General features: G+C 40.3%; 1 protein-coding gene across 3 annotated transcripts in view; it reads right to left on the reverse strand.

The window, feature by feature from the left end:
- Positions 1 to 14,125, reverse strand: part of Dlg2 (discs large MAGUK scaffold protein 2) — a 1,704,707-nt gene that overhangs the window by 785,631 nt on the left and 904,951 nt on the right. The window contains exon 1 of one of the 3 annotated variants that reach the window (XM_048360019.1): positions 3,417 to 3,494. The exons of the other annotated variants lie outside the window; for them this stretch is intronic. Coding sequence (XP_048215976.1) covers positions 3,417 to 3,494 — 78 coding nt within the window. Of the gene's footprint in view, positions 1 to 3,416; positions 3,495 to 14,125 lie in introns of those variants that run through there. 3 annotated transcript variants of the gene reach the window in all.

The raw sequence follows: 14,125 nt of genomic DNA on the forward strand, positions 1-14,125 counted from the left end.
TATCTTTGGGTTCTATTTGAAAACTTAATGAGTACAAATGCCAATGTTTAGGCTGTACACATATTGCAAATTATTTAAAAGGAATAACAGATGCCAAAAAAATAGTATGCAACATTTACCCAACTAGAGAGGATAAATCGTTTAAAACTAATAACAGGACAGACAGCTCTCCATTTATGATGGCATAGTTATAATCCTTATTGAAATAAGGTAGTTGAGTTACACAACAGAAACTTGGGTTCTATAAAAGAGACAACAAGATTAGAAGGAATGTCTAACATTGTTCATTATTGCCCCATTAGAGTATCCCAGAGAACTATGAGTAGAGAGCATTATGTGCTCAAGGATATACTTCTGAAATGGTTTAGCTGGACTCGGGTTCAAATCCCAATGCTGACATCTACTACTTGTCCTATGACCTTGGGCTAGCTGCTCTCCTTTCTAGTATTCAAGAAAAAGAATTTATAACAAATAAGATTGCCATCAAGACTAACTTAAATCTTATAAATAATGAAGTTGATGTAAAATATATGTGAAGAGATGACATGGTTAATATTGTTATTATTATCGTTATAATGCATATCATACAACAGTATTAGTGTGATTGGTAGTAGCTAAGGTAAAATAGTACACCAGGCAAGTAGAAGCAACTATGTGTTTAAAATGGCATTCAGGGCTGCATATTGCCAATTAGCTTTCCAATTAACCTCAGCCTTGAGGAAAATACTTCCCAGACCATACCAGAATATTAAAGTAACACCAAAAGGCTACGCTGGCTGAAGCTTGTTTTATCAGAATAGGAAGAAAAAGAAAAAGAACATTTATAGAAGTTACTAAAACATTACAGTATTTTCTATGATACAGATTTATCTCCTTAAATGTAACCCATGGTCTGAATCTATCAGTACTTATTTCACTTTTAAATATACTTGTCAGGTTCGAACAAAAACTCCATAATAATCTTATTTTATGCACCTTCCTCCATTTTAGGATAAACATGACAACCTATCTACAACATCACCTTTACCCCCCCAACACACACATTTGCAACAATGTAACCTTTGATGTTTTAGGTATGCTTTTATCAATTTATTCAGCAAGCATTATTGTTCTCTGATGTCCCTCTCACAAAATGCTACTAAATTCTAAGATAAAACTATTCACTTACATTAGTTGGATAAAGTATGCCAGGTAGTGAAATTAGGTACAGAGAATAAATAATTTCCATTCACTGACTACTGACTGAATAGCTGCATTTGTCAAGAGAGCACACCTTTTCATTTATTCCAAGAACTCCATAAATACAAATTACAAGGGGGAAAATAGATGCTATTTCCTGGTTGGTTAGCAGTACCTAGTGTTCAAAATTAACTCATTCCAACCCTCTTGGCTAGTGCAGAACATTAGAGCTAATAATATTTCCGTTGGTGTTTATCACTCTGTGAGCGAAACTTTGATTCTCAAAAGCTACTATCCTCATGTGAATGTATCTTACACGGTGAGTAAGATAAAGGATTCAAGCCCTTAACGTCCCACTTGGTTTCTTCTCCACTGCTCTAAACATTGGCCATGAGAGAAATGAATGGGAAGTCCTGGAGGCCCCTTGGCAGATTCTTACCATGCCCAAGACCTAGCAGCCCTGGCCACCCCCCTGGATTAATGACCTTTCAAGTTCTGTCCACTGAATTGCAAGGAACTGCTACTACCCACATGCAGGCCTGAGCCCGGATGAACCGGCTGGTGGGGGGGGGGGGTGGGAAGAGATGCAACTTTTCTTTGCATGCTAATTGGGCAGAAGGAATTATCTCCAGTGGCTCTCAGAGCCAGTTGTCCCTGCCAGTCCTGGGGTCTCTATAACTTATACATTGTATAGGAAGGGGCACCTTTTCAAAACATGTGCTCTAAGAAAAGATCTACTCACAAATCTGTTTCCTTAAAAACTGCTTAAGAAGCAAACAGAGCCCTCTTAAACCAGCTGTGCAATACCTAGAGTAGAAGAATGTGATAGAATCTTTTTACCTGGGGCATATACAAAGGCAGGGGGGACAGATTTTACCCCAACTCTTCTTTCCTTCGCCTCCCCCAAAACTAAGCTCTTTATCATTTTGCCAGGCTCAGAGACCCGCACATTCTGAAGAGGCTAAAATGAGAGCTCCAATGGTATTTGTCATCTGCACACATTACAATGCTATCTTGGTTTATGACTATACTTATTTATTTTATCAACACTCCTGCTCTGAAGGGAAGCACAGCAAGTTCAAGCAAAAGCATCTTTGTAGTTGACAAGGACGGTCCACAAACCCAGATGGCACTGCCCAGAACAACCTCACAAGTATTTACAAGGCTAGGAGAAGGAGAATGTGCTAACATCACATCCTAAGTGCATGATGGAAAAATTCAGTCTCCCCAGACTTTGTTACCTTTGGAGGTTTCCCTAATATGTATCAAATCAGATAGTGGTTTCCTTCATAGGAGTTTAGCCCGTGCCTTTGGAAGCACTAGCAATAGGGGAAATGGGAACCATCATCTTGTCTTATAGTTGAAGCTTGTAGTATATCTCAAGACTTACAAGTCATTTTGATTTCTTAGAGAATCATACCCAAGAAGGCAAATGTAGACAGAGACCCCCAGGAAACAACTGGAAACCCCCAATAAAACAAACACGAAGCCCTCCTTTAAATCGCTGGGACCACTCAGCTTGGCACCTAATTCCTGCTCATTGGAAGCACTTTTGAAATGCATGTGTTAATCTGAAAAACAAGGTATTCACATCTCAACCCCCCTCTCCCCCCCTTCACCTTCAATCCCCACACCCGGCGAGGTGTGGTCCATGTTACTGAAAGTCTCCGGCACTTGGGGGGGTGGGGGGCTGTAGGTGGAACACAGGTTACTACCAAGAGGCTCAGGTATTTACATCGCCCTCTCCGGACCCAGAGATGACAGCCAGAAAAATGATGCCGGAGAGCAGCAACAAGTTTACTAGACAGCTGCCTGGACCAGCAGGACCAGGGAGGCCGCTCCCGCCGTCCTCCGCTGTCATTGAGGGGGATGCCCAGCGTCGGGGCGCTACTCTCCCTCCCGCCCCTGACGGTTTCACCGAACATTCGGAGCGCCCAGAGATCCCACTTCCCACTCCGGGGTGCCCTGCCCGGCCCCGCGGGCGCCCTGGGGACTCAGCCCTTCCCCGGGGGGGAGGGTGGGGTGGGGGGACCAGCTCGGTCCCTGTCCCGGGCGGGCCGGACTGCGCCCCGCAGCCCCTCGCTCCAGCGCGCGTCCTGCGGGGCCGGAGAGCCGGGCTTCCTGCGCCCCCCCCCCCCCACCGACCTGGGCCCCTCCACGGCAGACCCCCCCCCCCCAGACCCCAGACCCCAGACCCCGTACCCCAGACCCCGTACCCCAGACCCCAGACCCCATACCTTCTCCGATTTCGCCTTCCGGGCGTTGTGCACGAACCTGCGCCCCAGCTTCTTGGCATACCAGATGGAGGCGAACATCGCGGCGCCCGCCGCCCGGGGACGGGGTTCACCGAGCCGCCGCCGCCGCCGGCACAATCAACTTCCCACCCCGGCGTGGCGGGCGGGCGGGCGCGCAGAGGCGGGCTGGAGCCTGGAGCCTGGAGCCGTCACTTGCAGGCTGTTGCTCCCCGGGCTCCTCGCATCGCATGCCGGCTCGCGGAGGAGGGGGAGGGCGGGAGGAGGCCGGGCTGGGGCGGGCGGGGTGGGGGGGTGGGGTGGGGGGGAGAGGCCGGGCTGCAGGTGTATTTACCTCCCGCCAGCGGCGGGGGGGGGGGGGTCCGGGCGCGGCGATCTCCCCCTCGCTCTGCTCCACGGGCTGAACTCCACGCGTGCGTGCGGGGAGGGCAGGGAGCTGCGGTCCAGCGCGATCCACCCCCCCCCACACCCCCGGCAGGGAGGGCGGGACGGAGGGCGGGGAGGGAGGGAGGGCAGCTCACCTTCCCCGCCAGGCCCCTGCAGGCGCCGCGCCGGGCTCCCCTCGCTCGGGCCCCGGCCCGCAGCCTCGCGGGTGAGCCAGCCCAGGCGCCCGCGGCCGGGCCGGGCCGGGCGTGGGGAGGACAGGCCGGCCGCCGAGGCTGGGCACCCCCCCACCCCTCACTCCAAAGGCGCAGAACAGGTGTCCCCTGCAGCCCGGCGCCCGCCTGCACCCACCCAGGGAACCCTGTCCCCCACCCCTGTCCCCCGATCATTGTGGTGGAAGGAAAGTTCTCGGGCGCCCAGCAGCCAGCTTGGGGCACAGCTCACAAGCCAAGAGAAATCTCCTTCTTCGGAGAATGACCTGGGACCAAGTCAGCACGCGGGACCGCGACCCAGGGGCCGTGGAAAGCAGCCCGCCAGGGGCCTGGCTTTGCTCAGCCATTCGTTTCCCTGCCCAAAGAACCGAAGCTTCTTTAGGTGGCATGGATTGTCTGCACAAGGACTGAGGTATGGGGAGTGTGTAAAGCTAGCCTCACATTAAAGCATGCTCTCTCTCTCTCTCTCTTTCTCTCTCTCTCTCCCCCCACCCCCCCCTCCCCCAGGTTTTCTTCCAGTGATATCCAGTAAAATGAACACCTACTCTATCCCCTTTGGGAAAGAAGATTTATGACAGCTCAGCACTTTGAAGAATTTTCCCCATTGGATTCTAACCTAAGGTATTTCCAATTTCAATGACCTTATTGGACTCTAGACTATTAAGTAAGGAACTTTAATGGTCGAGTTCATTTTTAGAGTCAAGTGTTTCCTCCAGTGAGAAAGAATGTTTAAGCCCTTTGGCAATTCTACCGGAGGACAAACAATAAAACTGCTCCTGATCATGGAAGAAATTCTGCCTTCTGGTGACGGACCAAGTAGAGGCCGGCCAGTTGATGTCTTCTAGCTCATCTGGTCCTATGAGTACAGGAGTCAAACGATGGGAACACACAGGGGAACAGATCCTCTCAACTCGCCTCTCAACTCTCGAAACCCAGGGCAGGCAGATGAGGTCTATGCCTCTAGAAGCTGGAACTCAAGTCAACTGTAAAGAGCATTGTGAAGTGGTGTGTATACCTCATCGACAACAACAGGTGCTAGAATGACACGGTCTGAGCTCACACACATTATTCAGGTAACCCAGTGCTTAGCACATGTGTTCAATCTATGCTTATGAAAAAAAAAAAACAACAACAAATCCAAAACCATTCTGGTTTCTGAACCTAACTTTGCTCCTCAGGTGTTTCCTTGTCCTCTCTGGGTTTGATTTGCCTTGTCTGAAAATAAAGATAATTGGGTGGGTGACTTTGGAGGCCCATTTCTATTTCATAAGTCAGTGTAGACCTTTTATGTGAATACTGAATAGAAATCTCTAACTGCGCACCAGGAACCCAGGCTGTGGTGAAGTGATTTGGTGTTCTGAAAGAACCAATGGTGGCACCCTTGGCTAGCTCAGCTTCTTCCTTCTTCTTTGGCATGCCTACCTACCACCCAGGGTTGGGTTTTGCCATTAGCTATTTATTTAGCTTTATTTTCTCACTTTCCACAAGCACTGATTTCCTTTAATTCTCTTTTGACACTTCCAGGCAACCCTAGCAAGGTTTTTCACATAACATCCTGTACCCTTTGGAAGAAAAGCCCTATAGAAACCCAACAAATAAATGCATGAGCATTCCTATGTACATTGCAAAGGGCTTCTCAACAGGACCATAGTTTACCCAAAAGAACTATGACACTTGAACTCATTATTTCTGCACACGAGTTTGTCCAGGCTAGGAGGCAGTTAAAAGAGTATTCAATTACGAAATAAAGAGCAATGTGTAAAGGAAAAGGGGCGCCATCTTCCTTCCCCCAATGAGTAGGGAATTCTGGGTTGAATATTTTGAGATGGAATCAGATAATAAAGAGGTGAAACAGAAAATATTGAACTTTTAAAACACTGACATAATGAGAATTAAAAAATGTTTACTTAATCTGATGGAATTGGTAGGTCATAAAATAATTTTTGCATTATCTTCATAAATTGAGATTTATGTTTGATCATGTTGTTTATTGATGTTGCTTTTGTGCTGACTCTATTGACTTCCGTCACTCACCTGACCCGAAGGCTTTGTAGACTTTTCCATAGTTGGTCCTACCAAGATTCAACTGGGACAAAGAATAAAAGAAATATTTTGCTCCTTTACTAGACATTTGGAGATGAAAAAGGCAGTATTAGATAGGACACAATATCATGGTTCATGCTTTCACTGTGTCAATGCTTAGCAAAATATTGGTATAAAACATGTATTTGTCACATGTATCCATGTCAAAGTAGAAAGGAGTTAAAATGGAAGAGTCAATAAGACAGTATCTATAGATTTCCAGTTTACAAAAGTTGTTTTGAAGATGGATATGATGTTAGCTGAATGGAGTCATTAGTATATTTCTGTAATGCTTTTCCGGGGGCTCTGCTAGCAGATGTACCTGCAACAAAGAGGGTAACAGCTGCCTACAGTTAATCCTAATTGTCTCTAACCACTGCTCTCCTGATTGAGATAAATAACATTTGCAGCTCTGTTATGTAAGGAAAACAATTGTTCAGTCATTTTCCATCTGCAATTGATCAGTACCTGGAGAGACCCTTTCCTTTATAATTTTGTTTTTAATACCTCTCCTATGACAGCAGCCTACCAGTGCAGCTGAGTTTGAGATGCAACATTAATCCTTTTAAGCAGCTTTTGGTCCATGCTTCGGTACACACTACGTGAGACTTCTCTGCATTATCAAGGTAAAGGCAAACCATCAGATATTATACTAACTTTTCTGCACAGCATTGGGTTGTTTTCTTTTACAAATCATCAAAATACATCACACATAATTAAACAATAAATAGTTAATAATACATAGTTAAATCCTAGAATCTAATATCTGTTACTTTGAAAAGCAATCGCTAAGCTTCCTGTTAAAAATAGGCCAAAGAAAATTCCTGCATATTAATATGCAAATAAACGATTCTAAAAACTCAAACTCATGTAAGGGCTTTGGTTTATTTACGTATTGATATGATTATGTGATAGCCTTTTGGGTAATATATGGTGCTAGTTAATTATTAAAGAGCAAGTATAGAATATATATTACACAGAATGTGTAAGTACAAGTGTTTACATCATATTTAACATTAATTCACAGCAGTGCCAAGATGTTGATGTTATTCCCTCTGTAGAGAATAGAAGGAAGAAAATAAAATTCATCATTTTTTATATCAAATGAGTCATCTCCATGAGAATACATTCTCATTACTATACATGTGATTTAAAAGAACATAATCCTTTTCCATACAATTTTTTGAGAATATAATGCATGTCAAGTTCAAGGGGTTCCAAAGTGAGCCAAGTGCATTTCCCCACTTCTGGAGCCCTCTATAGTTGGATGGTGTATAAGAAATTAATTTCAATACAAAATGATACTATATCACACTTGTGATATAATACAGAAAATAAGATTTATGATCCATTAGGATATAAACCCAATAATAAATGTTAGTTGGAAAAAGTGTAATAATTAAGTGTCTATATATATATATATATATAAAGGCAAAAAAATTAGCTAAGTTCTCTTTCCTGTTTAATGACCAAAGGAAAACAGTTACTGTGAACTTGCATGTATAACAAAGTCAAGGTACACAAGCTAGTCCAGTCACAAAGAAACAACTAGTTATGGACAAGTATGGGAAAAATAGTCAATTATTTCAAATAAAAAGCCCACTGCCCCATTCATAAGGAAATGGAAAGACTTGGAAAAAAAATCATACTAAGTGAAGTGAGCCAGACCCAAAGAAACACAGACTCTCTGGTTTCCCTCATATGTAATAATTAGTACATGTCTAAGATAGTGCTAGCAGAAGATCACAATAGCTCAAGAGCTATGTACATATGAACACATCAGATGATGCTAAGTGAAACAAACTCCAACTTATGGAATTAAGTGTTTTATCATTGTTGTTATTTTCAATGTACCATGTGAAATTATGCCTTTTTCTTTTGTTTTTCTTCCCCATGGCTGTACCCCTGGTGTCACTGTAACTAATTTTGGTACCCTGGATATTGTATATATGTTTATTGGAACTAGGGAAGGGAAGGGGGAACATAAAAATGGAGAGACAAAGGGTAAAAGTGACCCAGTGCAACAGCAATACTTACAAGGTAATATGCTGTAAACTAACTGTACAACTCTGGTGGAGGGGAGGGAATTGAGGACAGGGGGGAAGGTGGGAGAAAAATGAGGGAGGAGGTAACAAGTTGGATAAGAAACATGCTCACTGCATTATGTACGAAACTGTAAGCCCTCTGTACATCACTTTGACAACACATAAAAAGGAAAAAACCCTACATTTATAATAAATATATCTTAGAATCCTAAAAAAGCCCATTGACTCTAATTATAAAGAGACTAAACTCAGATTTAAGAAATGTTAATATTTTGACATATTTGAATAATTGTTTGAAATGATCGCCCCAAAGTATAGTGAAAAGTCCACATTCATCTCCTACTTTATCTGACAATGATGTTCAGTAAACATTCTTGTACTTTCTCTTTAAGTGCATACAACTTACTTGAGAGTAGGCATTTCAGACTACATATGGGTATCATAAGATGTGTCCATCTTTAATTCATTATAAATTGTTCTCCAATTTTTATTATGAGTTTATATGAAGCCCACATTCTTGATGACACAGGACAATCAGCCTTACTAGGTTTTCCCAATCAGAATATATAATTTTATCTTTTCGTAGTCTTCTTGCTCATGGTCTTTGTTCTTGTTTTTCTGTTGTTTTCTTTTGTACTGAGAATGCTAGGCTCAGGCCACATCACCAACATGCTCTTCTTACTCCAAGCTCTTGTGTTTTTGTGACTTCCGGTGAGACTTTGCATATGGTTGTTGACTATGTGAACTTCCTTCTGTGCATAGCCTTGGCCTACTTTTATCCAGAGTTGCATTTTCTTATTGATCTATGGAATTAATTACTTTAGGATTCTAGATATTAGTCTTCTGTGTTATTACAATTTTTGGATATATCTGCTCCCAACCTCTGACTTGTCTCTTCATGTTTTATCACAAACAGCCTTCAAGGATATTTAAATATATTGAAACTCATGCATATTTTCCTTTATATGTATAGATGTTTGTATCTTAAAGAATGTCTCCCATTCTAAATTTAATTATATATTATTTTGCATTTTCTGACTAGAAATTAAAATTTTTACTTTTCCTAATTGCCTGCAGGTTTTTAAAATTTTGTTTAATGAGACATACAGTCTTATGTATATAGGAACTATAGGAATACCATTCCTCTTTCTTACTGACTTATCATATCCCCAAGTCATATGTCTAAATTGTACAAATTATGTTCTGGTCATTTTTTATTCTATATTTATTTATCTTTCCCAGTACCATATTAGCTACAGTTTAGAATTAATATTGACATAATGAATGCTGATAGCTAGAGGGCTAATTATTCTTTCTTTTAATCTATATTTTAAAATATTTATCGTTATTATTGTTATTACTATTTTGTTGTTAATGGGATTTGAACTAAACACCTTGTACTTACCTTGCCTTGCTCACCTGGAATTCTGTGCTTTCCATGTTTCAAGCCTATTTGCTATTATTGGAGACAGAGTTCCTTGAACTTGTCTCCCTGGGCTGGCCTTGAATTGAGATCCTCCAGGTTTCAGCCTCCTGAGTAGCCATCAGCAGCTGCCTCAAATTAATTTTTACAAATCTGTACTGGTGAAAACCTCTATATTTTTCCAATATGTCATGTCATTATTTTGTGATGTTTTAGTTCCATCTTGTTCCACCACCAAATCACCTGTCATTCCTATCACCATCAACATTATTATTTAATATAATTAAGTTAATTCACAAAACTCCCACAAGCTCTAAGTTAGATTTTCACTTATTTTTTTTTAACCACTCTAACCCTTTTTCTGCTTAAAAATTGATTAACAAAGTTCAAATTGTATTTTTGGCACAACTTTGTGATCATTAAATATACTTAATCATTTAATATTTTTCTTAATTACAGTGTAGAGATTTCTAAATTGCAATGATTTTTTTCCTCAGTAATCTGTAGATACTATCCTGACTGCCTTTTGGCATTGCTTCTTGTGCTGGTCTATGTGTTCTCAATCTAATTGTCATATTGTTTGGCTTGTTTAAATAATTTTTGTCAATGTTGAATTGCAGGCCTTAAAAATATGGTTTGAACTCACTTTGATTCTTTAATCATTTAGTTTAAAGTCTCAGCCATTACCTTTCAGTGTATCTTATTTATTTTCGAGTATAATAAGTGTGTTTATTTTTTAAAATTTTATTGTCAAGGTGATGTACAAAGGGTTGCAGTTACATATGCAAGTATTTACTTACTTACTTGCTTGTTGTGCTAGTCCTAGGGCCCAAGCTCAAGGCCTGGACGCTGTCCCTGAGCTTTTTTGCTCAAGGCTAGTCTTCTATCACTTGAGCCATAGCTCCCCTTCCAACTCTTAGTGAACTAAAGCGAAGAGTCTCATGTGCTTTCCTGCCCGGGATGGCTTTGAACTGTAATCCTCAGATCTCAGCTTCCTGAGTAGCCAGGATTCAAGTCCAGAGCCACCTCTGCCTGGCTTTTATTATTCTCTTTATCTGCAATCCTGGTAAGTGTTTTCCATTCTATTCATGCCTCAGAGCTTTATATTTCATACAATGTCTTCACCTTCTATCTCTGTGTTACTTAGGTTACATATGCTATCAAGATATTTTTATTATTTTGTTTTAGTTTACTGAATTTACTTATTTAGAAGGTATTTATTTTTAAATTTGAATTTTTAAATTTAATTTCATTGTGAAGGTGATGTACAGAGGGGTTACAGTTAAGTAAGGTAATGAATACGTTTCTTATCAAACATGTTTCCCCCTCCCTTGGTTTTTTCTCACTTTCCCTCCCCGAGGCCCCTCCCCACCCCCAAGTTGTAAAGTTCATTTCCAACACAGTGCCTGCTGAGTATAGCTACTGTATTGGTTTACCCTTTGTCCTTTGTTTCATCATTTTGTTATTCCCCTTCCCTTCCCCAAATCAAATAAACATAAATACAAGACACAGGGTACCAAAATAAAAAACGGTGACAACAGGGGATAAACCAAAGGAAAAAAGAACTTCTCACAGTACAACAACATCAACAACAACAAAACCCTCTTGTATCTTGGAGTTAATTTTGATTAGCCTCATTTTATACGTTCATATATACATAGCTCTTGAGCTATTGCGATCTTCTGCTAAGACTAGCCTAGACATCTACTTTTAAATGAATTGCTATTTCTTTTTAGATAATCCATTTTTAAAATCTACTTCATCTTTTATATGTTGTTTTGTTCTAGTGAATTTGTATTCCTTCCTCTATTTGAGTTTTTTTTTTTTTCCCCCAGTCCTGGGCCTTGGACTCAGGGCCTGAGCACTGTCCCTGGCTTCTTTTTGCTCAAGGCTAGCACTCTGCCACTTGAGCCACAGTGCCCTTCTGGCCTTTTCTATATATGTGGTGCCGAGGAATTGAACCCAGGGCTTCATATATATGAGGCAAGCACTCTTGCCACTAGGCCATATCCCCAGCCCCCTGAGTTTCCATTTTAAAGATACTTTGATGTCTTTACCTAAAACCTTTACTTTCTAATTTACTGGAAGATATAATGCTGCTGCTAGTTCTACTCTGTGTAGGAAGTTTCTGTGTGTTTTGTACATTCTCATCCTTAGCTCTGATTATGATTCTTGCCTCTGTGGGCGTCCCAAAGACCCCCACGACACTGTTGCTATGAACTCCTTTTACACATGCCTTGTCTAGTTGCCTAGAGATTTCACAGGTCCAGGGGAAGATTCATGTTCATTTGTTTTCTTGGAGCTACACACACACACACACACACACACACACACACACACACACACACACACATTGTATTTTCTTTTCCTTGCCCCATATTTAACAGAAGCATGTGTCCTTGTTGCCTTTCTGAATGAATAGATGAAACTCTTCTACAAGGTGTTTTTTTCATTTACAGAAGAAGCTTTTTACAAGTTTTCAGTTTTACCTGGGGCCTTGATTTCATTTGTCTTCCTTTGCAGATGCTAAGATTAAGTATCCTGCCTTGAATGGGCATCAGAACTCGACATTCTTACTAATCCTGAGGCCTTTCCCGGGCCAGGTACTTTTGGAATAGTGTAGACAGTTCAATACCTCACTGATCTGTTCACCATTATGTTAAAACACAAACAAAGCTAAGTGGTATGCCTCTAAACTAGCCCAGAAACAATGAAAATTTAACTAGCTTCATAAAAGGCTATAGTAGCAGCTATTATAAAACATATTGCCAAATATTTTATCCAAGAGATGCTGGGAAATCACATAATTAAACTGTTATTCAAACGGTACCATAATACAATAACAAATGACCTAGATTTAGCTGTGAGGTAGACTACAATTTTATATTTGTGACCAGGGACTAGGACAATGGAAACCTTGCCATTGTATTGAAAAGAAGGCCAAATGGGATACATATATTTGTATGTGTATATATGCATATATGTATGTATGTGTACACACATATGTACACTTATGTACACATATCTACAAATATCCCATATATATTATTTGGACTAGCTCCTGTACCACAGCATGGGCACAGTATAATGCTGCTTTTGTTTTTATACATCTTTTAATCTTCAAGAAAGATAAAACTAACATCAGACCATATATGCTTACTAGTATGAAGAAGTAAAGAAAGGTGATTTTTAAAAACTTGATATTTGTACCTAATCATCCTCACTGTTAGGTAAATCTATCATCTGCATTCTTAAATTCTTTCTCCTTTTTATATCATTAGTGAAAAAGATCAGTTTCCAAACTCTTATACAAATCTTTCCTAAATTTAAAGATGTGTAGTATTCTAAGAATCTCTTTCAAGATCCAAATGAGTATTTTACTCAGTTAACTGAATAGTTTTTCTCTTTGAGTCTTCTTACTGTCTTTCTTCATTTTATTGATCTTTCATGAAAAGACATCCTCCAATGGATCTTGAGCTTACATAGCAGTTCTGAATCCATGAATTGTGATTTTCCCACAAGATTAAAATTACCTTTTGCTGAGAATGAAGACAAACATTTATCTGGCAATGAGTATCAAACAGAATGAAAGCTGAGCCGAGATGGAACAAAGCAGAAGAATATCAAGCCTTTGGTAAAAAAAAAAATCATAATGAAATACATAAGAACTCTGACTTGTGAGCAAAAAAAATTAACAAATATGATTGTGTTTTGGAAACAGTTATGCCATTTTAGGATAGGTCATTCAGCAAGAGCACATAATTCATTTTTCTTTAAATTTCAATGCCTTCCCAAAGTGTGGAAGACCTAGAAACATTTTAGGATTTAAAAACTACTTTTAATGAAGCCCTTTGGAACAGGTGCTTTCCTATAAATTATAATTCAGTTAGGCAGTTAGCCTCCATGTTGAACAATTGCTAAGTCAGTACTCTCAGTTTAGTCTTACTTCTAGTTGTCTTACTTTTGGTTATTATAATGGATAATAAATTCCTATATTTCTCTTGAAATCAAATAATTTCTTAGATCCTGTCATTTATCATCCAAGAATTAATCACTCTCCTAAGGCTAGTGGATTTTTTTTTCTTTATTAGTAGTTTTGGGTTTGAGCTATTCAAGGACAATACCTTTATTTATTTTTCTTATACTTTTATATATTTTTCTTATATTTAGAGGTCCACATGGTTCTTTGTACATGATAGGAACTCAATACTTTTTAAACTATCAAATAGTTACTGCCTGCATAAATGAGCAAATAAATAACACTAGAATTAAACCACTTCATAGTCCTAGAAAAGGAAAAGTACAAAATAGACATATATTGAGCCTTCATCATTATCCCCCACTTTTGCATTTGTTCCTCATACTAACTTTCACACTCTAAGAGATAATCAGCACCATTTTAAGAAAAATCCAGAGTGTTCTGAAAACTACAGTATCTTTTATTTGTGCCTGATGGTACTGAGCCTTGAACTCAGGGCCTATGTGTTGTCCCTCGGCATTATTTTTTCTTCAAGGACAGAGCTCTACCACTTAAAACACAGTTCTGTT

This window comes from Perognathus longimembris, chromosome 13 (assembly GCF_023159225.1).
Source record: "Perognathus longimembris pacificus isolate PPM17 chromosome 13, ASM2315922v1, whole genome shotgun sequence".
Taxonomy (NCBI): Eukaryota; Metazoa; Chordata; class Mammalia; order Rodentia; family Heteromyidae; genus Perognathus; species Perognathus longimembris.